General features: G+C 41.0%; 1 protein-coding gene across 1 annotated transcript in view; it reads right to left on the bottom strand.

Moving 5' to 3' along the window:
- Nucleotides 1–13,270, bottom strand: part of lrp12 (low density lipoprotein receptor-related protein 12) — a 255,648-nt gene extending 242,378 nt beyond the window's left edge. The window contains exons 1-2 of the mRNA XM_043689341.1: nt 13,096–13,270; nt 12,474–12,599 (exon numbers count right to left, since the gene is read on the bottom strand). Coding sequence (XP_043545276.1) covers nt 12,474–12,599; nt 13,096–13,270 — 301 coding nt within the window. The remainder of the gene's footprint in view (nt 1–12,473; nt 12,600–13,095) is intronic.
- Nucleotides 13,271–24,950: the final 11,680 nt, after the last annotated feature.

The following is a 24,950-nucleotide window of genomic DNA, read 5'->3' as shown; positions in this document are numbered from 1 at the left end:
CCACCCCCTCTCTGGCCTATCATCCTCACCTTAACCTCCTTCCACCTATCGCATTCCCAATGCCCCTCTCCCAATTCCCTCCTCCCCACCTTTTATCTTAGCCTGCTTGGCACACCTTCCTCATTCCTGAAGAAGGGCTTATGCCCAAAACATTGATTCTCCTGTTCCTTGGATGCTGCCTGACCTGCTGCATTTTTCCAGCAACACATTTTTCAGCTCTGATCTCCGGCATCTGCAGTCCTCACTTTCTACCAGTCACTGAGGTAACATCTTTCACCATAGGTGGGGAGAAGCTAGTGCTTTGAACCAATCAGGTCAGGAAAGCAAATAGATTATTATGTTTTATTGTGAAGGGAATTGAATGAAAGAGTTGGGGCTTTGGTGAGATCACATCTGGAACTCTGCATACATACTTATCACTGTACTTACCTGAAGGATAGTAATGTGTTGGTAAGAGTCCAGACAAAGTTCACTAGACACATTACATGGAATGTGAACATTCCCATAAAGGTTAGACAGGCTAGACCGGTATCATCTGGAGTTTAGATGACTTAAGTGAAGCATATAAGATTTTGAGGGGACTTGACTGTGGAGAATCTAGAATGAATGGTCATAATTTAAAAATAAGTGGTCACCAATTGAGTGAGATAAGGAACAAAGGTTCTCACCAAAGATTGAGTGTCTTTGGAATTCTCTTCCTCAAAAGAAAATGAATGCAGGATCTTTGTAGGATGAGGTAGATAGATTCTTGATTACCAAGGGATGAAAGATTTTCTGGGGTAGGCAAGAATGTAGAGTTGAAGTTAATATCAGATCAATCATGAATGGTGCAGCAAACGCAAAGGGCTTGTCCTTGTTTGTATGCTCACATGTCCATGTCTTCAACAATGATGCACAGCATTTGGATACCAACATGTCTGTCACCTGAAATGGCCTTGACTATAGGGACCACACTGATCTGCATCAAAGTGTTGACTCACACAATATTAATAAATTGGTGCAGCTGGACTATGAGAGACATGAGAAAGAAAGGAGTCATTGGAAGTAACAGTTCCACTCAAAGTGATTGCACTTTTAACCCACCAGCCACTTCTTAGTCTGACACCACATACTTGATTTACTGATGTCCTTGCAGAAAGGCAGATGAACAATATTGATATTCACAGACTCCAGAACTTAGAAATTAGCAACCCCTAGCAACTCACTTGTTGGAGAAGAGATGTAAACCACCTGCCTTTAGCACTGTTTAAGCCATAGCGTGCAGGAAAAGGTAAAGTAAGAGTTTGTAGTTGAAAAAGAGTATGTACATGGGAGCTTGAGAAAACATTGTTTTGATAAATTGTTGATGCTTATTTTCATGACATAAATGCCATTTTTTCACATGACTTTGATATGTTGTGTGCTGGGTTGTAAGTAGCCTTCAAATTTGTTTCTTGATGTATGTTACGATACACAATGTTGGTCACTGTACTTATGACAGAATGTTAATGCATTGGAAGCAGTTCAGAGAATGTTTACTAGACTAATTCTTGTAATGAGGTGAAAGTGAGTAGTGCAGATACTGGAGATTGTGGTGCTGGAAAAGCATAGCAGGTCGGGCAGCATCCAAGGAGCAGGAAAATCGATGATTCAGGCAAGAGCCTTTCATTCTGACATCATCCTAATTCCTGTAATGAGCAGATTACCTTATGAAGAAAGACTAGACAGGTTAGGCCTGTCTCCTCTGGAGTCTAAGAAGAGTCAGTGTGACTTAATTTAAATATCTAAGATTCTGAGAGACTTGACCAGGTGGATATGGAAAGGATATTTTCTCTTGTGGGAGAACCTAAAACTGGACATCATAGTTTATGATTAGATTACTTACAGTGTGGGAACAGGCCCTTCGGCCCAACAAGTTCACACTAACCCTCCGAAGAGCAACCCACCCAGACCCATTTCCCTACACCACGGGCAATTTAGCATGGCCAATTCACCTAACCTGCACATTTTTGGACTGTGGGAAGAAACTGGAACACCCGGAGGAAACCCACACAGACACAGGGAGAATGTGCAAACTCCACACAGACAGTTGCCTGAGGTGGGAATTGAACCCAGGTCTCTGGTGCTGTGAGGCAGCAGTTCTAACCACTGTGCCATCGTGCCACCCAGGAATGAATTAGTAACCACTGTGCCATCGTGCCACCCAGGAATGAATTAGTTGATGAATGAATTAATGGAATTGAAAGAGGGAATGTTCCGACTGTGGCTGTTTATATTTAGCGGCTTTTTAGGTGCTGGTGAAGAAGGTGAAAGTAACCATTAGATTTTATTGTAATGGGGAGGACAACTGCAACAACCAAAATAAACAACAGATCAGGTGGGCAGTAATGTGATCAAATGGCATTTCCCTTTATTATGAAGATGTAGGTGTACTATACCTTTAAGAGAGTAAAAGCTAGCAGTGACAGCACCAAGTGTTCTCAATAAGACACAATGTAGCTTGTGCTCCAGCTCCTGGGGTAGCTGGTTGCCTGGAAAAGACAAAACAGATTTGAATCAGGCCAAATCAATTTAAATTACATCCTGAAAAATACCAAATTCCAATCTATTTTGAATTGAGTATATTCACAATCTTAAAAGCCAATGACACAATCCGATGCTTTGGGGTATAAGACCAGGGAAAATTGAACAGTTGGGCAGAGAACTTCCACAAGACCAACAATGTAGACTGCTAGTCAGAACTCTCTGAGAAGTACTTGTCTAGAGAAGAATTTGCACAGAGAAAACCCTCAACATTGACCTGGAGAGTAAATCTACCAATAAAGATAAAGAGAAGATTCGACCGCTGGCTGGTTTTAAAATTTGAAATTTCCTGTAAATAGTAATTGGGAGTTTTATTGGATTAGTATTACAGAAGGGAAGGTAAAGATAGGTTAGAGAAAGGAGTTGTAAATAGTTGTGAGACAATTATTCTCTGTTATACTTTAAAGAATGAAGTTGTTAATTTTTAATTTAAACAGTTCTTGGCCTCTCAAACTTTCACAGATTACTGCACGGGATAAAGCTTTCCTGTGTGGCTGGTTTTAAATTAAGCAGGAGGGTTTATCCTGTGTCGTAACACCTTGCACTGCACACATCACCATTCTTCTCCTCCTCCTCCATTTCTGAATCATTCAAAGAGGATTTGAACAATTCTTCTTCTGGCACAGATTCAATTGGCTGAAGGGTCCACTTCTGTATTGTAAGCTTTTTTGACTTCTGCTGGCCCAAAATTGGTAGAGGCACACAACAATCCACAACTGTACTAGGTTTTCTAATGTGTTGAGGACCCAGAAGCTCATTTTAGCTTGATGATGCCCTTTACAAAGATATACTTGATAGTAACCTTCAATCATGGGCTTCCTGAGGGGGTGAATGAGTTAGATTTGCCATGCATGTTCATTTCCACCTAACAGGAGATAGAGACTTGCATCAGGGGTCCGGGGATAGGTTGTTTTTTTGAGGGGGTGGATGTGAGGGGATGGTAGGGTTGATGTTGCTTTGCTTCTTTGCTTCAAGAGAGTGTGTTCTCGTTCTGATGCCAGGGTTAAGGTTTAGTTAAGTCTTAGGTCTAGAGAGGAGCTTGTGCTGTAATAGAAAGGATCCAGCTGAGAACCACATGAATAATAACGACGAGGTTCTGCTGACCAAGTGTGAACAGATAAGGGGTAAATAGATAAGTAAATTCACAAATATAATAATCCCTTACACAATTCCTCACTATGAGCATCAACAATTTGGCAAATGATTAAGAAGATAAGAGTTAGTGACTCAAAGATTGATTCCCAAGGGGAAAAATACATTTTTTTAAATTCTTGGAAATGAATGGACTGGTGTGCTGGGGCACTGTTATGTCAGACCAGTATGCATGATGTGCTGGATCTGGTCCTATGAAATGAGGCAGGCCAAATGGAGAATGTCAGTATGGGGAGAATGTTAGTGTGGGGAGATACTGATCATAATATAATAACGTTCAATATTAAATTGGAAAAGTATAAAAATCTAGTTAAGTATTAACTTGCTTTAAGTATTATTTACCATATCCCATAATATGGCTTCTGTCAGTTTTCCTGCTATTGACATCAAGCTGACAGATCTGTAGTTTCCTGAGTTATCCTTTGTCCGTTCCTAAACAATGGTTTCACTTTACAACCCTTCAGTCCTTTGGGACTAATCCTGTTCAGAGAGGCTTAGAAAATTTCTGTCAACAGCTCTGTGTTTTGCTCCCTTATCTCTGTCAGCAATCGTGGATGATATCCCATCCAGGCCACATGATTTCTCTACCTGGAGTGCTGTTAGCCCTTTAGTGCCTTTTCTTTATCACTTAGCCTGTTGCTCAACACACTCATTTTCAAATAGACCATTGTCACCATTTTCTAATTTGGTAAAGACCAAAGCAAACTACTCATCTTAATATCTCTGCCATACCCTTTGCTTCAGTGGGCAGCTAATCCAACTTGATCCATATAGGCCCCACTCTATTTTTCATTAACCTTTTACATGTAATTATTTTGAAAAATATTTTACTATTTGTTTTAGTGCAAGTTTCTATCCTTTCCTCATATATCCTCTTAATCTTCTTTTTTCCACTCTTAGCCTTTTTCCTGTATTTGAGATACTCTTCCTGACACCGATGAATATTATTATTCTGGTACATATCATATACCTCCTTTTGATTTTTTATTTTCTCAGTAATATTCTTAATCATTCAGAGTTCTCTAGCTTTGGACATCCCACATTTATTTCTCATGGTTAAGTACCAAGCTTGTACCCTTTTCATCTTGTTTTGGAAATTCTTCCATTTTCATCTACCGTTTTATCCAAAAAAAATGCATTGCCATTCAACCTGCTCCACTTCAACTTTTAAACACCTAAAATCTGCTCTTTTCCAGTCTGGAATCGCAATCAAGCACAGACACCTCAGTACCTTACTTTATAGTAAGCCCAAAGATAATCTCACGATGCTACACTTCTATCATCTTGATAAATTATTATGATCTTAGTTAGTTTGTAAACCAACCATGTTATTCCAGTCATTTGGTTTGTCTCCAGCACTACCTTATTTTAAAAGTTTTTGTAATTACCTATCTGCCTAATTTAATTGGACTATAGGTTATCCCTCATTTGTTATGCAGCTTTTGACTCTCTACTCACACCATCTGACATTTTTGATAATCTGCAGAGATTTCTTATTCAGCGCTCCATTCACACCATTTGTATCACTTTATTCATCTCTCTGCTCTTGATCTCCCTGCCTATAAGTTCTATGTCTGCGTGCTTCTCTCTCACCACCTGGTGAAGGGGCTATTCTCTGTAAGCTTGTGATTTCAAATCAACCTGTTGGACTATAACCTGACATCGTGACATCTGATTTTGTCCACCCCAGTCCAACATCAGCCACCTCCACATCAAATTTAATTGAATTCTTTGATGAAGTAAGACAGTGTGAAGGTAGCGCAGTGCATGTTGTATATCTGGACCTTTAGGAGATACGTGTTATGAAATGGTGCACCATGCAGGCTGGCTGGCAAATTAGAAATGTTTGGGATTGTTGAGTCCTTGACAGCATGGATTAGAAGTTGGCTAAAAGTTAGGAAACAGAAGGTGGGTGTTGATGCGCATTGTTCCCAGGAATTGGTGCTGAGACCCTTGCTTTTTCTAATTTATATAAGTGACTTAGAGGTGGGTGCTTAGGGAAAAATCTTTACATTTGTAGATAATACTACTAAGCTAAGAGATTAGTCAGTTGTGAGGATGATGCTGAGCAACTTCAAAGGGACATTGGCAAATTGGTCAAAAAGGCTCCAATATTCAGTGACATTATAGTAACCACTTTAAAGAAACTCACACGAAGTATTTACTTAGGAATTGGAATATTTTTTTTTCAACAATCTTTTAAAACATGAGTTGTAAGCAAATTGAAACATTTGAATTATCTTTATGACAACAGGTAAACAGTAAAAGTAGGTGGGATAACTTACTTTGCTTGGAAAGGACACTAACAACATAGCGGTATTGCCACTAGACTAGTCATCTAGAGACCCAAGCTGATCTGGGACATGAATTTAGTCTCATCATAACAAGAAAGTGAAACTTGAGTACAGTTAATATGCTTGGAATTCAAAAGCTGTTCTAAAGGTAAATAAGAAACCATCAATTGATGTAAAAACCTCTGAGTCCTTAATGTTCTCAAGGAAAGGAAAATCTGGTCTGCTCTGCATATGACTTCAGGCCCATGGCAATGTGGTTGATTCTTAAATGCCCTATAAAATGATCTCACAGGTTATTCAAACTGCTACATATTTTGATAAAAGGACCACACAGCACCAACAACAATGACAAACGTAACACTCAGCAAGGTCCTCTTTGCTAACACCCAGGAGCTTATGCCAAAAGCAGGACAGTTGTCTCACAGACTAGTCAATAGCCTGAAGTTGTGATAAGAACAGAACCATACTTTACAGTGAATGTGCTGGAAATGTGTTGCTGGAAAAGCGCAGCAGGTCAGGCAGCATCCAGGGAACAGGAGAATCGACGTTTCGGGCATAAGCCCTTCTTCAGGAATGGGGAAAGTTTGTCCAGCAGGCTAAGATAAAAGGTAGGGAGGAGGGACTTGGGGGAGGGGCGTCAGAAATGTGATAGGTGGAAAGAGGTCAAGGTGAGGGTGATAGGTCAGCTTGGTGGAGTGGGAGGGGGAATTGAAATGTTGAGCTGCAGGGTGGTTGGGTTGGTTGGTCCGGGTGTCCCAGAGGTGTTCTCTGAAACGCTCCGCAAGTAGCCGGCCTGTCTCCCCAATATAGAGGAGGCCACATCGGGTGCAGAGGATGCAATAGATGATATGTGTGGAGGTGCAGGTGAATCTGTGGCGGATATGGAAGTTACAGTTCCTTTACAGTGAATGTCCCATACAGCAGCACCATTACAAGAGGTGGCAATATGCACTTGGGAGTCAGTTGTTCTGGGAGTCCTTAAAATTGACTCCAGAGGTCCTTAGCTCTGTGTACAATGTTCTGACTCTGTCGCCAGCTGGTGGATATTTTCAAGCTGCATGAACAGAATTCTGTTTTCTGTAAAACAAGACTTCATAACTTGCAAAGTCTTTTGCTGTTTTAAATAAATTACTGTAATGCATGGAGTTGATCAATATGCGATTGATTGATTATTAGATCATTATGTTAGGCATGGCATGGGATAAACCTCAATATATTTTTTCATTAAAGTATCAGAGAGTATTGAAATAATAAACCTAGATTATTGCAAACACAGTTTGCTGGTAAGTGAACAAATCTCTTTTGAGAAACCAATTCAACTCACTTGAGAAAAGCAAATGATTAGGATGTACGCTACATCCATAACAAGCAAGGTGAGGTCAAAACTTGAAGGCATTTTAGGACAATGTCCAGAAAATTTCTTAGTTTAAATTGGGACACAGCATATCTCCAAACAGAATTTGAAATAGTTAAACAACGCTCAGAGCTACAGTTTCAAGGTTCAGGTATGTCAGATGCAGTAAAGGAAACAATTAAATTAACTTAAGAATTGGCATTGAAGTCCAATGCAGACTTAACACATCAGGATTAACTGCCATTGAGGAAAAAAGTCCCCAAAATATATGGACTAAATTAGAGGTTCATTCAGAGACAGATTAAGCTTCCATGTTCAGCAACCAGGATTCATGTCATTTAGACTGATGTCTATATTTTCTATAGACCTTTGTGAGCAGATTGAAGAAGTTTTATTCTGTGATGTTTCAAATAGTGACCTAGCAAACACAGTTGTTGAGTTGGTGATTACATCCATTCCCATTGGAGATTTCTAGAAAGAGCTGCTGGAGAAACTAATGACTCATAGCATTGAAGAGGTACTGAAGGATAGGTGTAAGTACAAAGTAGTACTTGTAGTCGACAAAACATATAGATCCTACATACAGACTTGATAGTCTGGAACATTACCTAGGAAATAATCAGTTTTCAATCAATATTGCAAATTTATGTGATAGTGACAGCCAATGGCAGGGGCAGTGCCCTGGAACAATGGTTAATGAAGCTACAAATACCCTGCACCAATCCAAACAGGCTGTGCACAAGGAGCCTGCTCAAATTAGAGTAAAGACCATTTTGTATTCACCTGCGGTATCTACAGGAAATGATTGAAAAAATTGAATCTGACAAATAGTGGTGAATACATGTTGCACAATTTTGTGGAAAACATTAATGCAATCATACCATCCAAAGTGATTCCAAATATTAAAATTATCTGTCCTCAGAAAACTGGTGACTATTCATTATTGGCTAAGACTTACTCAGGGGAAACTATTACCTCAGAAAATTCTAAAAAGTCAGCCAACAGACAGGAGAAGCTTTGATGAAACTTATGAATGTAAAACATTCAGGTTACAACAGTTCCTCAATTCCATGTGCAGATAAATAGTGCCAGATTACAGGTACAATCAATCTGCATGAACATTGTAGATATTCTATATCATAGTGTCTTCTATATGTTAGCCCATGTAACATAAACTATAGCGATAAGGTTCTTGTTAAGTTGATTGTATTGAAGTTTATTTACAATTTTTAATAGTTTACAATTAACTGTTTATAATCCTCCACTATCACAGTCTTATACAACTATATGCAAAGTCATGTCTTAAAGGTATAGGCCTGAATGGTCTGGAATCAATGACAATCTTTTAAAAAGTTCATTCATTGGATGTTGCTGTTGCTGGGTCTCTCAGCATACTATCACCTATCACTAGTCACAATCTATTCGATCAGGTAGACATCAGAAACACAAATCAAGCTCAGAAACTTCACCTATTACTTTAATTCACTCTTTAACTTTGAAATAAGGCCAAAATCTGATAGTGGCCTGAATGACATGGTCCATGATGAGAACTTTTGGCAACAAGGCAGCCCGGTGGCTCAGTGGTTAGCACTGCTGTCACAGAGTGCCAGGGACCTGGGTTTTTCTTCCAGCCTCAGGTGACTGCCTGTGTGGAGTTGGCACATTCTCCCTGTGCCTCCGTGGGTTTTCTTTGGGTGCGCCGGTTTCCTCCCACAATCCAAAGATGTGCAGGTTATGTGAATTTGCCATGCTAAATTGTCCATAGTGTTCAGTGATGTGTAGGTTAGGTGCATTAGTCAGGAGTAAATATAGGGTAGGGGAATGGATCTGGATGGGTTACTCATTGGAGGGTCAGTGTGGACATGATAGGTCAAAGGGCCTGTTTCCACACTGGAGGGATTCTAATCCTAATTGTGCAAGAGGTTTGGAGAGGCCTATCTTGACTTAGGAGCAACTCACTGCACCTTTAGTAATTTTCCTTGTGGTGAGGGTAGTTTCACAGATGGTTTGGTGATTTTTCAGTTAAAGGACATTTTTGTTTGATAAATGACTCTTTGAAGGCAGAATCCATCTCATCAATATTCAGCTTTTATCTTAACAAATACACTAAAGATGTTGCACATTGAAAAATCTCAACTTTGAGATCAATTTGGGTACCTGGTGATTTCAGCTTGTCACTGGGTGCATATAGCTTTCATGTTGCTCAGTACCAAACAGCATCTCTATGGGCATGATTTATGGGCACACACATATCTCTTTCATGGACAGTTGCATCAGATATTCATCAACCCCTCAGGACCCTAATAGCAGCTCTCTGATCCCTTGCAGGATGCTTAGGAAGCACCAACATGTATCTCTGGGCACACAAGCTAGTATTATTGAAGGTACATTTTGCAAGGAACTGATATTCAGCTTACAGATTAGACTAGGCTATGTTTCAGCTTCAAACTTCATCTATCACTTCAAGTCATGACTTAGCATAGACACATCTAGAATATTATGATAAAATTGTCAATTTTAAGGGTGCTGCGTCATTGAACATGAAGGAATATGTCAGCCCATTCATAGACCCACAATGTAAGTATAGTGTCTCCTTCAAGGGCAAATTGAAGATCAAGTTAGATAAAGATGAAGTGAAATGGCATCATTAAAGGAGTACAGAAATACATAGCCTGGTGCAGCTTAATAATGTCTGTGTACTCTGAAGAGGGATTGGTACTCAAATATGTTTTGATCAATTGTGCCTAAACGTAGCTTCATATCTTCAAAATGGTATCCTTATAATATAACTCCTTTAGAAGACGTAAATCCAAGATTTTCTGAAGAAGGGCTTATGCCCGAAACGTCGATTCTCCTGTTCCCTGGATGCTGCCTGACCTGCTGCGCTTTTCCAGCAACACATTTCCAACAGTAAATCCAAGATTTGCTTGTGCAAAATATTTTTCAAAGTTAATGCTAAGCATGGTTATGGGTCAGTATATCGGAACAGTCATAGAGTCATAGAGATGTACAGCACAGAAACAGACCCTCTGGTCCAACTTGTCTATGCTGACCAGATATCCTAACCTATCATATCCCTCTAAACCCTACTTATTCATGTACTCTTCCTTTTATATGTTGTAATTGGACCAGAATCCACGACTTCCTCTGGCAGTTCATTCCAGACAGGCACCATCTTTTGCATGAAAATATTGCCCATTAGGTCCCTTTTATATCTTTCTCCTCTCACCTGACACGTATGCCCTCTAGTTCTGGACTCTCCCACCCCAGGGAAAAGACCTCGTCCATTTACCCTATCCATGCCCTTATGATTTTATAAACATCTTTCTGGTCACCCATCAGTCTCTGACGCTCCAGCCCCAGCCTATTCAACCTCTCCCTATAGCTGAAATGCTCCTACCCCAGCAACATCCTTATAAATCTTTTCTGAACCTTTTCAAGTTTCACAACATCCTTCCTATAGGAGGGAATCCAGAACTGCACACAATAATCCAAAAGTGGCTTAACCACTGTCCTGGACAGCCACAGCATTGAGTCCTGAAAGCTCAATGTGTTCTTTGCCCCATTTAGATGATATTGTTTTCAATGACAAACCTTCTGTGCTAGCCAGGATTCTTTCAAGATCAGGTGAACTACATGACATCTATTGAACCTTTGATAACATTCCTGTGGTAGAATAAACAAAGCAAGGGGAAGGCAATGAAGGATTGGTGTTCAACAGACAGAACTATCACATCAATGTAATACACATCTACATTTTTAGTTCCATTTATTCCAATTCCAATCGTTCCAAAACAAGTTCCAATCCAAATAAACCTAAATGCCATCTTCAACACAGGGGTGATCTTTGAAAATGTCTAGCTCTCTTTAATTTCTTGACTTCTTAAATTTCCTCAAAGTTTTCTTCACTAAATAAATCATTAAGAAAGGGTCTATCTTTCCTATGCAAAGAGGACCATCAAGACATGCACCCTCGAACAAGACAAGGGGTGGTGTGGTCTGTCTCCTAATCATCAATACCTCTTGGTACTCAGATGCAGTAACCCTAATCCGCAGATCTGGAATATCAAAAAATGACGATGTGCAACTTGAATTCACCTCCAATTTCTTGACAGCCATCTACATATCACCCCATGTGGAGGTGAAGAGTGAGGAAATAAGTACTGCTACAAATTTACTTGAGAAGGAATATACTGAGACCTTGTTCATCATAGTCAGTGACTTCAATGACGTCTATCTCAAGCGTGTGCTACCAAAATACCATCAACACATCTCCTGTTCCACCTGAGGGCCGAATACCATTGAGCATTGCTACACAATCATCAAAGATGCCTTGCTGCTTCACATTGTTGAAAAATCAAATCACAATGCTCTGTTTCTTCTCCTGGCTTACAAGCAGAAATTGAAACAGGGGGACCTGGTACAGAAAGTAGTACAGTGCTGGTCTGAGGCAGCAGAAGAGCTTCTACGGGACTGCTTAGAATCTGTGGACTGGTCCATTATCAAGAACTCAGCAGCTAACTTCGATGAGTATGTCATTCCTATTAGACTTCATTAACATGTGTGTAGAAGATTGAGGGCCGAAGAAGATAATCTAAATGTTTCCTAACCAGAATCTATGAATGAACCAGGAGATCCATTCACTACTGAAGTCTAGGTGTGTGGTGTTCAAATTAGATGACTTTTATAGAAATTCAGAGACAATCCCTGAGAAGACCATTACAAATGTTAAGAGGCAATAGTGGACTAAGCAAACTAACCACATGGATAACCACAGTTTGTGGCAAGGCCTACACATGATGCAGAATCTATGAATGAACCAGGAGATCCATTCACTACTGAAGTCTAGGTGTGTGGTGTTCAAATTAGATGACTTTTATAGAAATTCAGAGACAATCCCTGAGAGAAGACCATTACAAATGTTAAGAGGCAATAGTGGACTAAGCAAACTAACCACATGGATAACCATAGTTTGTGGCAAGGCCTACACATGATGGGCTACAAAGTGAAGCAGAGCAGAATAGCAGTCAAAAATACACCCCCACCTCACCATGCGCTCAATGCGTTTTGTGACTTTCATTTTGAACATAATTTCATCGAAATGATATTACCTGCCCCAACAGTCTTGGATGCAACTGTTCCCTCAGACACCACTGCAAATGTCAGTTCTGCCTTTTTGAGAGTGTACCCATGGAAAGTAATTGGCCGGGCTGAAGTCCCCTGCTGGCACTCAGATCCTGTGAGCACCAGATGACAGGAGTATTCACTGACATCTTTAGCCTCCCATGTTTGAATCCTCCCATTTCCTCCAAATAAGAAGGGTGGCTATGGGTACCTGCATGGGTCTGAGCTATGCCTGCTTCATTGTAGGATTCGTGGAATGACCCTGCAGCTACACTGGCACCATTCCTCATCTTTTCCTCTGCTACATTGATGACTATGACTGTATTGGTGCTGCCTTGTGCTCCCATGAGGAGCTGAAACAGTTCATTAACTTCACCCACACCTTTCACCCTGGCCTCAAGTTCACCTAACCCACCTTCCTGGATCTCTCCTGCTCTATCTCAGGCAACCGACTTAGCACTGCCATCTATTTTAAACCCACCAACTCTCTTACACACCTCCCCCCCATTCCCAGTGAAAATGCAATTCCATATTCCCAATTCCTCCGCCTCGCTGAATCTGGTCCCAGGATGAGCAATTTCACTCCAGAACATCCCAGATGGCCTTCACCTTGAAGGTCCATAATTTCCCCAATCCTGTGATCAACAATATCCTCAATCGCATCGCCTCCATTTTCCACACCTCTGCCCTTAAACTCACCATCCCCCCAAGCATAACCAGGATAGAGTCCCCCGGTCCTCACATTCCACCCATTAATGTCCAAATCCAAAGCATCATCCGCCATGATTTTCGCCACCTGCAGTCTGACCTCACCAGCAAAAAGATATTTCCTTCCCCACTCCAATCTGCTGTCCGTAGGCCCACTCCCGCTGTGACTCCTTTATTAGGTTCATATTCCCCACCAACCTCTTTTCCTCACATGTCACCTTTTCTTGTGGCTGCAGCAAGTAAAACACCTGCCCCTCAAATGTCCCCTCTCACCTCTGCCTAATGCCTCAAAGAATCATTCCAAGTTCAGCAGACATTCACCTGCATTTCCTTTAACCTAATTTACTGTATTCGTTGCTCCCGATGTGGTCTCCTCTATATTGGGGAGACTGATCACAAATTCAGGGACCAGTTTAGGGAACATCTATGGTATGTATGCTCCAATCAACCCCTGCTTCTGGTTGCCAGCCATTTAAACTCCTTCTCCCACTCCCCCGATGACGTGTCCATCCTGGGCTTACTCCATTGCCAAAATAAGGCCACACACAAACTGGAGGAAGAACACCTAATTTTCCACCTCAGGAGCTTGCAACCATATGGCCTCTGCATTGAAGTCACCAGCTCCCAAATCTCCTCACCGCCCACCTCATCCCAGGTCCAGCCCTCCCTTTCTGCCCAGCCTCCTTGACTGGTCTTAACTTGTCCATCTTCCTTCCCATCTATCTGCTTCACCCTTCCTACTGACCAATCACAATCACTACCTAGTGCATCCACCTATCGCCATTTCATCTACCTTTCCCTCAGCCCCACCCTCCCCTCTATGTATTTCTCAGCACCTTTCCGCCTTCCCACCATCTCTCTGGCCCATACTCATCTCTGAAACATCTGCATAATGATACCTATGTCAGTTTCCTACTCATTGACTACACCTTCAACACAATCCTCAACACTGTCACCCTACCAGGCTGTGTACTATACTCAGCCCTTATTATACTCCCTGTACACTCGTGACTGTGTTTCATCCACACTCCATCTACATGTTAGCTGATGTGGTGCAGGGAGAAGGGATTCAGATTTTTAAATCATTGGGATCTTAAGGAAGTATTCTTGTAATATTACAGGTCAGAGCCACCCTGCTCAATGTAGGAAAGAATGAAGATTCATACTCTGACCATATTCTGAGCATATTCAAGCTCAAACCATGCTTCACCAGCATGCAGAAAATGATCTTGAAAGTTTAGGAAATGAGAAAAGGCAATAAAACAAGGCGTCCAGCAGGAAAATAAACAAATTCAGCTAGTGTGAATATCTTACAATATAAAACACCCATCCTGAGCAGTCTATGGCACAACCATTGCAGAGAGGTTCCAAAGAAGTATGTTTACCCTTACACATATTCTATTCAAACTTCCAGCAGCACTGACGGTATTGTAATATATTTTCAAGTCTTATTAATGAGAGGCTTGGAGGGAAAGTTGCAGATGGTGATGTTCCCATCGATCTGCTATCCTTGCCATCCTAAACAATAATGGTCATGGGTTCAAAAGATGCTGTCTAAGAAACCTTGGAAAATTCCTGCAATGCATCTTGTAGGTCATGTACACTGTTGCTATTGAGTGTCAATGGTGTAGACAGTGGATGTTTCTGGATGTGGTGCCAATAAGAAGGGCTGCTTTGTCCTGGATGGTGCCAAGCTTCTTGAGTGTTCTTGGAGCTGCATTTACTCAGGCACTTGAGGAGAATCATACTCCTGATGGAAATCTTGTTTTAGGTACACAAGCTTTGAGGAGTCAGGAGGTAAATTACTCACTCTATGATTCCTAACTTCTGATGTGTTTTTGTAGCTATGGTAATTATAAGACTAGTGCAGTTCAGTTTCTGGTCAATGGTAGTGCTCCAGCATGCTGACAGTGGGTGATTCAGTGATGACGATGCCATTAAAACCCAAAGGGCAATGGCTAGGTTCTCTCTTTATACTTTGTGATAAGGGGCCTAGTAGGGATGGCAGTGCAGGGAGAGCAATGTTCCTCCTGCATGATGTTTGAGGTGAGGGATGCCATTAGTTTCCCATCCTGGTACATCTGTCCATTTTTGGGTGAGGATCAGTTGAAGTTACCAAGCACATTGACAGAAGCTACGAATAATGCATTTGGCTTTGTTCAGGTCCTTGTCTGAAACTCCTTACCCACATTTGGGATACAGATACAATATAGCAAGAATTGAGCACACATTGGACTTGTGCAATCATGGATCCTTCAGTGCCAACTTTGAGCCTGAAAAGTAGGTTTATGTGATTCAAATTCTACCGACAACATCTTTCAAACTCATGCCTTAAAAGGACAAGGGCAGCAAATAACACTGGAATAAAGCCACTTGAGAAGCGTGGATAGGATAAATAGACAAAGTCTTTTCCCTGAGGTGGGAGAATCCAGAACTAGAGGGCATAGATTTAGAGTGAGAGGAGAAAGATATGAAAGGAATCTAAGGGGCAACATTTTCATGCAGAGGATGTGCATGTATGGAATGAGCTGCCAGCGGAAGTGGTGGAGGCTGGTACAATTACAGCATTTAAAAGGCATCTGGATGGGTATATGAATAGGAAAGGTTTAGAGGGATACGGGCCAAGTGCTGGCAAATGGGACTTGATTAGATTAGGATATCTGGTTGGCATGGTCGAGCTAGACTGAAGGGTCTGTTTCTGTGCTGTATATCTCTATGACTCTATAAGTCACTCACCACTCTGATCGCCGAACAATATTGTCATTCCTTCAAAGTTACAAAGTCAAAATCCTGAAAAATCACCGAGTCATAGAGATGTACAGCATAGGAAAAGACTCTTTGGTCCGACTTGTCTATACCAACCAGATATCCCATCCTAATCTAGTCCCATTTGCCAACTCTTGGCCAATATCATTCGAAACACATCTTATTCATATACCCATCCATATGCCTTTTAAATGTTCCAATTGTACCAGCCTCCACCACTTCATTCCATACACACACCACCCACTATGTGAAAACATTGCCCCTTAGGTCCCTTTTAAATTTTTCTCCTCTCACCCTAAATCTATGCTCTCTAGTTCTGGACTCCCCTACCCTAGGGAAAAGACCTTGCCTATTTCTCCTATCCATGCCCCTCATGATTTTATATACTTCTATAAGGTCATCCCTCAGCCTCTGATGCTCCAAGAAAACAGCCCCAGCCTACTCAGCTTCTCCTTGTAACTCAAACCCCTCCAACCCTGGCAACATCATTGTATACCATTTCTGAACCCTTTCAAGTTTCACAGCACCCTTCCTATGGAGGGAATGCAGAATTGCCCACAATATTCAAATAGTAGCCTTACCAATGCCCTGTACAGCCACAACATGAACTCCCAACTCTTATGCTCCTTGCTCTGACGAATAAAGGAAAGCATATAAAACGCCTTCTTCACTATCTTATCTACACGCCATTCCACTTTCAAGGAGTTACCAACCTGCACTCCAAGGTCTCTTTGTTCAGCAACACTCCCTTGGGCCTTACTACTATATGCATAAGTCCTGCTAAGATATGCTTTTCCAAAATGCAGCACCTCGCATTTATCTAAATTAAACTCCATCTGCCACTCCTCGGTCCATTGGCCCATCTGATCAAGATCCCATCGAACTCTCAGGTAACCTTCTTTGCTGTTCACCACACCTCCAGTTTTGGTGTCATTTGCAAATTTACTAACTATACCTCTTATGCTCACATCCAAATCATTTACATAATGAACAAAAGCAGTGGACCCAGCACCAATCCTTCTGGCCACCACTGGTCACAGGCCTCCAGTCCAAAAGGCAACCCTCCACCTCCACCCTCTGTCTTCTACCTTTCAGCCAGTTTTGTATCCACATGGCTACTTCTCCTTGTATTCCATGTGAACTAACCTTGCCACCTTTAGGATGGCACGATGGCCCCACAGCACGCGGGTCCCAGGTTCAAACCCAGCCTCAGGTCTGTGTGGAGTTTGCACATTCTCCCTGTGTCTGCGTGAGTTTCCTCCGGGTGCTCTGGTTTCCTCCCACAGTCCAAAGATGTGGTCAGGTGAATTGGCCATGTTAAATTGCCCATAGTGTTAGGTGCAATAGTCAGAGGGAAATGGGTCTGGGTGGGTTACTCTTTGGAGGGTCGGTGTGGACTGGTTGGGCCGAAGGGCCTGTTTCCACACTGTAGAGAATCTAATCTAATCTAACCAGTCTCCCATGGGGAACCTTGTTGAATGCCTTGCTGATGTCCATAAAGATCACGTCTGCTGCTCTGCCCTCAATCCTTTTTGCTACATCTTCAAAAAACTCAGTCAAGTTTGTGAGACATGATATCTCACGCACAAAGCCATGCTGACATCCCTAATCAGTCCTTGTCTTTCCAAATACTTGTGAATCCTATTCCTCAGGTTTCCCTCCAACAACTTGACTAGCACAGATGTCAAGCTCACTGGTCTATTTTTCCCTGGCTTGTCCTTAACATCTTTCTTCAATAGTGGCACCACATTAGCCAACCTACAGTTCTCTGGCACCTCACCTGTGATATCTCTTCCTGTACAATTCTGTTCACCAAAATGGACTGTAGCAGTTCAAGAAGGCAGATCAATCTGAGACTGGTACAGTTGAGAAAAAAAGTGAATCAGTCAGAGCAGGCAAGAACAAAGCTGAGTTAGGACAGATAAATTAAACTGCATTTATTTCAATGCAAGAGGCCTAACAGGTAAATTAATTCAGGACATGGTTAGGAATATGGGACTGGGATATCATAGCAATTACAGAAATGTGGCTCAGGGATGGAGAGGACTGGCAGCTTTAATGTTCCAGGATATAAATGCTACAGGATGGACAGAAAGGGAGGCAAGAGAGGTGGAGGAATAGAGTTTTTGAAAAGTGATAGCATTACAGCTGCACCGAGGGAGGATATTTCTGGAAATACATCCAGGGAAGTTATTTGGGTTGAACTGAGAAATAAGAAAGGGATGATCACTTTATTGGAATTGTATTAAAGACCCCCTAATAGTCAGTGGGAAATTGAGAAACAAATTTGTAAGGATATCTCAGTTATCTGTAAGAATAATAGGGTGGTTATGGTAGGGGATTTTAACATTCTAAACATAGAATGTGACTGCCATAGTGTTAAGAGTTTAGATGGAGAGGAACTTGTTACATTTGAACAAGAACATTTTCTGATTCAATATGTGGACGTACCTACTAGAGAAGGTGCAAAACTTGACCTACTCTTGGGAAATAAGACAGGCAGGTAACTGAGGTGTCAATGGAGGTGCACTTTGGGGCCAGTGACCATAATTCTATTTGTTTTAAAATAGTGATGGAAAAGGATAGACCAGATCCAAAAGTTGAAGTTCTAAATTGGAGGAAGGTTGCTTTTGACAATATTAGACAAGAACTTTCAAAATCTGATTGGGGGCAGATGTTCGCAGGTAAAGGGGCAGCTGGGAAATGGGAAACCTTCAGAAATTAAATTATGGAAGTCCAAAGATAATATATTCCTATTGGGGTGAAAGGAAAGGCTGATAGGTGTAGGGAACGCTGGATGACTAAAGAAGTTGAGTGTTTGGTTAAGAAAAAGAAGGAAGCATATATCAGGTATAGACAAGATAGATCGAATGAATCCTTAGAAGAGTATAAAGGTAGTAGGGATATACTTAAGAGAGAAATCAGGAGAGCAAAAAGGGAACATGAGATAGCTTTGGCAAATAGAGTTAAGGAGAATTCAAAGAGTTTTTAAAAAATACATTATTGCCAAAAGGGTAACTAGGGAGAGAATAGGGATCCTCAAAGATTAGCAAGTCAGCCTTTGTGTGGAGCCGCAGGGGATGGGGGATACTAAATGAGTATTTTGCATGTGTTTACTGTGGAGAATGACAGGAAAGATATAGAATGTAGGGAAATAGATGGTGACATCTTGAAAAATGTCCATATTACAGAAGAGGAGGTGCTGGATGTCTTGGAGCACATAAAAGTGGATAAGTCCTCAGGATCTGATCAGGTGTACCGTAGAACTCTGTGGGAAGCTAAGGAGGTGATTGCTGGGCCCCTTGCTGAGATATTTGTATCATCGATAGTCATAACTGAAGTGCTGGAAGACTGGAGGTTGGCTAACGTGGTGCCACTGTTTAAGAAGGGTGGTAAGGACAAGCCAGTGAACTATATACCAATGAGCCTGATGTCGGTGGTGGGCAAGTTGTTGGAGGGAATCCTGAGGGACAGCAAGTACATGTATTTGGAAAGACAAGGACTGATTAGGGATAGTTCACATGACTTTGTGCGCAAGATATCATGTCTCACAAACTTGATTGAGTTTTTTGAAAAAGTAATAAAGACAGAGCGGTAGACGTGATCGATATGGTCTTCAGTAAGGCATTAGACATTAGATTAGATTACATTACAGTGTGGAAACAGGCCCTTCGGCCCAACAAGTCCACCCCGCCGAAGCGCAACCCACCCATACCCCTACATGGTTCGTTATGGGAAACTGGTTAGCAATGTTAGATCTCATGGAATACAAGGAGAACTAGCCATTTGGATCCAGAGCTGCCTCAAAGATAGAGGCTGGTGGTGGAGTGTTGTTTTTCAGACTGGAGGCCTGTGACCAGTGGAGTGCCACAAGAATTGGTGCTGGGTCATTTATATAAATGATTTGGTTGTGAGCATAAGAAGTATAGTTAGTAAGTTTGCAGATGACACCAAAATTGGAGGTGTGGTGGACAGTGAAGAAGGTTACCTCAGATGACAATGGGATCTTGATCAGATGGGCCAATGGGCAGATGAAGTTTAATTTAGATAAATGTGAGATGCTGCATTTTAGGAAAGCAAATCTTAGCAGGACTTATACACATAATGGTAAGGTCCTGGGGAGTGTTGCTGAACAAAGAGACCTTGGAGTACAGGTTCATAGCTCCTTGAGAGTGGAGTTGTAAGTAGATAGGAAAGTGAAGAAGGTATTTGGCATGTTTTCCTTTATTGGTCAGAGAATTAAGTTCAGGAGTTGGGAGTTCATGTTGCGGTGTACAGGACATTGGTTCGGCCACTTTTAGAATATTGCGTGCAACTCTGGTCTCCTTCCTATTGGAAGGATGTTATGCAACTTGAAAGGGTTCAGAAGAGATTTACAAGGATGTTGCCAGAGCTGGAGGATTTGAGCTATAGGGAGAGGTTGAATAGGCTGGGGCTGTATTCCCTGGAGCATCAGAGGCTGAAGGGTGATCTTATAGAGGTTTATAAAATCATGAGGGACATAGATCGGTTAAATCGACAAAGTCTTTTCCCTGGGGTCGGGGAGTCCAGAACTAGAGGTCTTAGGTTTAGGGTGAGAGGAGAAAGATATAAAAGAGACCTAAGGGGCAACGTTTTCACGCAGAGGGTGGTACGTGTTTGGAATGAGCTGCCAGAGGAAGTGATGGAGGCTCGTACAATTGCTACATTTAAAAGGCATCTGGATGGGTATATGAATAGGAAGAGTTTGGAGGGATATGGGCCAAGTGCTGACAGGTGGGACTAGATTGGGATGGGATATCTGGTTGGCATGGCCGAGTTGGACTGAAGGGTCTGCTTTTTGTGATGTACATCTCTATGACTCTATGACCTTTTCATGGGCAACTCAGGACAAAGATCAGGCAGCGATGCCCACATCCCATGAATGAATAAATAAAATGTAGAATATGTTTGGATAAAGATGAAAAGAAGCGAACGGTCATTGATGGAATTATTTTGTTGGACCTTTAGCAATAAGGCTTGAATTAAATTGGTTGAATTAAATTAGAAAATTTTGCCTTCAGAGTAATTTACAGTCTGTATTCAGGAACCTTTCAAAACAATTTAGAAACAATGTAGGATCGTACTGTTTTAGAGCTGGTCATATCTGATGAGAGGGAACTACTCAATGACCCCACAGTTAAAGATCCCAAGGAGAGAATGTAAACAGAGGAACATGTGAATTAAGCCTGTCAAGCCTATCTACAATTCAATTTGATCAGATCTGATTATTTTACATTTCTGCATCCTCCAAATAATATTTCACTCCCTTGTTTATCAAAAATCTATCTACTTCCATTTTAAAAATATTCAGAGTTTGCTTCCACAACCTCTTTAAAAAGAGAGTTCCAAAGATTCACAACTTTTGGAGTCAAAAGGTTTTGCTTCATCTCTGCCTTAAATGGATGACCTCTGATTTTCTAATATTGATTCCTAATTATAGATTCTTCCAAAATATTCCTCAGGATTTTATACAATTCAATAAAGTCACTTCCCACTCTTGTAAACACCAGTAAATACAAACCTAGCCTCAGACCAGAAGATATAATCTCAGAATAAATGGTCACACGTTTAAAAAGAGAGAGTGGTGCTGGAAAAGCACAGCAGGTCAGGCACCATCCAAGGAACAGGAGAATCGATGTTTCAGGCATAAGCCCTTAATCAGGATTGAGGCTTGTGGGCTGGGCAGCTGAGAGATAAATGGAAGGGGGTGGGGCTGGAGAAAAGGTAACTGAGAATGCAATAGGTAGATGAAGGTGGGGGAGAATGTGATATGTCAGAGAGGAAGGTGGAGCCGATAGACTCTGTACAGAGAGGAGGAGAACTTCTTCAAGGTAGACATTCTTGGAAGAGGCTTAGTTGAAAGTGTGGTGCTGGAAAAGCACAGCAGGTTAGGCAGCATTTGAGGAGAGGGAGAATTGACGTTTTGGGCATAAGCCCTTCATCAGGAATGAGGCTTGTGGGCTGGAGGGACTGAAAGACAAATGGGAGGGGCTGAACTGCAGCATCTGCAGTCCTCAATTTGTTCTATTCACATATTTAAGGTAAAATTTCTTATCTCAGTGAGTGGTGAATCAGTGGAATTCATTACCATAGAGTGCTGTTGAAGCTGGATCATTATTCAAGGCTGAGATAGATGGATTTCTAAAGAGTAAGGGAATCAAGGGTCACAGGCAGGAATGTGGAGTTGCAGTTCATCAGATCAGCCATGAACTCGATGAATGTTAGAACAGATTCAATGGGTTAAATGGTCATCTTCTGCTCTTTTGTCTTATGGTTTTAAAGCATGTCTATCCTGCTCTCATAAGACAATCCACCCATTACAGGTGCTAGTCTGGAAAAACTTCTCTGAATAGCTTCCAATGCCGTTACAGCTTTCCTTCAATAAAGTGACCAATGCTGTACGCAATACGCCAGTTGTGGTCTCACCAATGCCTGGATAACTGAAGCATAACCTCCCGAATTTTATACTCAATTCCGCTCCTGATGAATAATGACATTCTATTTATTTTCCTAAATATTTCTGTACCTCCATATTAACATTCTGTGATTCATGCATGAGAACATCCAGATACCTTTGCAGTCTCAGGGCTCTGCAATCTTCCACAGTTCCCATAAATGCTTCTTTCTTATTCTTCCTCTCAAAATGGACAATTTCACATTATACTCCATTTGTCACATCTTTGTCTACTCACTTAAGCTATGCATATACTTTTGTAGCCTCCTTCTGTCCTCCTAAAAAACTTTGTTTCTGACCTAATGTTGTGCTATCAGTAAATTTGACAACCATACCTTCTGTCCCTTTATCTAAATCATCTTTATATTCCTTGATTTATACATACTTCTGCCATGTTACTTGTATGTTTGATGGTGAAGACTGATGAAAATACCCATTCAATTCATTTGTCATTTACTCATTTTCATGTTTTAATTTCTCATTTCAAAAGGAAAAGTGTTCACTGTTTCCTTTTTAAATGGCTACAGACACTCTTACTATGTGCTTCTGTATTTTCAGCTAGTTCTCTGTACTTTAATTTTTTGCTCCTTATTCATTTTTAAATTATTCTTTGCTGTTTTATACATTCTGTCCAATCTTCTAAACTGTGACTCATCTTTTTCTTTATGCTTTTTCTTTAAGTTTGATAGTACCTTTAACTTTCATAAAGAGTTCTTCCTTTGGAATCCATTTTCCTCATTGGAATGTGTCTATTCTGTGTACTCTAAGTATCTCCTTAAATGTCTGACGCTACATCTCTATTGACCAATCTTTTAATCTAATTTGCCCAGTTCACGTTCGCTCGGCCTGCCCTCATAATTATCCCTATTTTAGCTTAAAATATTATGCTTGGACCCATTGATTTTTCCTTCAAACTGAATGTAAAATTTAATCATATTATGGTCACTGCTATCTACTGCCATTGTCACTTGATTAATTGATTAATGTTATCTCATTGCTCATTACAAAGTCTAGGATAACTTCCTCTGATTGTTTGCACAATATGCTATTCCAGTACATTGTTCTGAAAATAGAATCACAGAAGTGTTATGCTGCAGCAGGAAGCCATTCAGTTATCGTGTTTGCATCAGCTCTCCAAATGAGCATTCAATGATCATTCTATGAACTTCTCAAATGGGCTACCTTTGCCTTTGCCTTTCATTTTTTTTCATTCTATGTAGATTAAGATCTCTCATGATTATTGACATATCCATTGACAAGCAGTCATTATTTCTTCCTTTGTACTCTATCGTATTAATATTGTTCAGGGAACACTGTCACTCAACCTTTCCCTTGCCACTAGCAGAGACTAGTATTGTGAAAATATTAGCAGGTAGGAAAAGGGTAGGATCGCACATGATGAGACACTGACCACAGATGTGCAAAAGCCAGAACTAATGGAAGGATGATTTGGATCCCAACACACCAGACAGCAAGCTTGTACACTAATTTTGCTGTAAAGAAGTCAGATAGGACTTTTGAGGACCAGGTTGCAGAGGTGGATGTTGGGTGTATACAATCAAATGCATAGTACATTATCAAATGCATGGTGCACTGAGAGACATTCTGGAAAGCCTGTAGTCAATGCCAAGGAGCATGAAGGAGTCCAGTACCAACTTTGCACAGACCATTGTGAGGTTCTCGGAGGTCAATTTCTCCACATGGTCACCTGCATCAGCACACGACTTATGTAACAACTTCCAGTTGCAACACATGGCAACAATTCTGTATTCAGCCTACTGAAGTGCTCCAGTGAGGCTAATGCAAGCTGGATGAACAGGTCATATTCTACTTGGGGACATTGCAGACTTCAGAACTAAACATTGAGTTTACAAATTTTAGAGTATGAAATCCTCCTTCCAAGTTTATTATCTACCTCATACCCCTGGTCCGGTCATGAAATGGATTGCTTTCAATATAGCCAACCCATTTTAAATTACTGATCATCCTTATTATTACCTGTCCAGCTTCTTTTTTTTTCCCTGGCTTACTATCAACAATCCCTTTGTCTGCTTAATCTTTGTCTCTCTCTCTCTCTCTGTATCTCTCTCCACCACTTGCTCACTTCTTTCTCCCATCACCTCTACCATCAGCATTAATGTCATCTTTTCCTAGCTGCTGTCAGTTGTGAAGAAAGGACATGAGACTTGAAATTTTAACTATGATTTCTCTCCACAAACGTCACCAGACTTGCTGAGTTTCTCCAACAAATTATGTTTTTTGTTTCAGATTTCCAACATCCACAATTCTTTGTTTTATATCAGTTTGTCTGTGCTGTTGTGAATGCTAATTGCATTCAGATGCAGAGTGTTTAGTTTTGACCTTTTTGTTATTTTAGTATCCTGTAGCCATTTTGGTGATTTACTCTTAGATTTGTACATTGTATCTTTTCTTGTCATGGTCAGAAAATATTTGTACCTTCATTCTGAGACTTTGGGTCTATTTAAAGTAAATAGATGACAGCAGTTTAAGAAGG

The sequence above is a fragment of the Chiloscyllium plagiosum genome, chromosome 4 (genome assembly GCF_004010195.1).
Source record: "Chiloscyllium plagiosum isolate BGI_BamShark_2017 chromosome 4, ASM401019v2, whole genome shotgun sequence".
Taxonomy (NCBI): Eukaryota; Metazoa; Chordata; class Chondrichthyes; order Orectolobiformes; family Hemiscylliidae; genus Chiloscyllium; species Chiloscyllium plagiosum.
The sequence above is the reverse complement of the archived record's forward strand: the minus strand, read 5'-3'. Positions and strand labels throughout refer to the sequence as shown.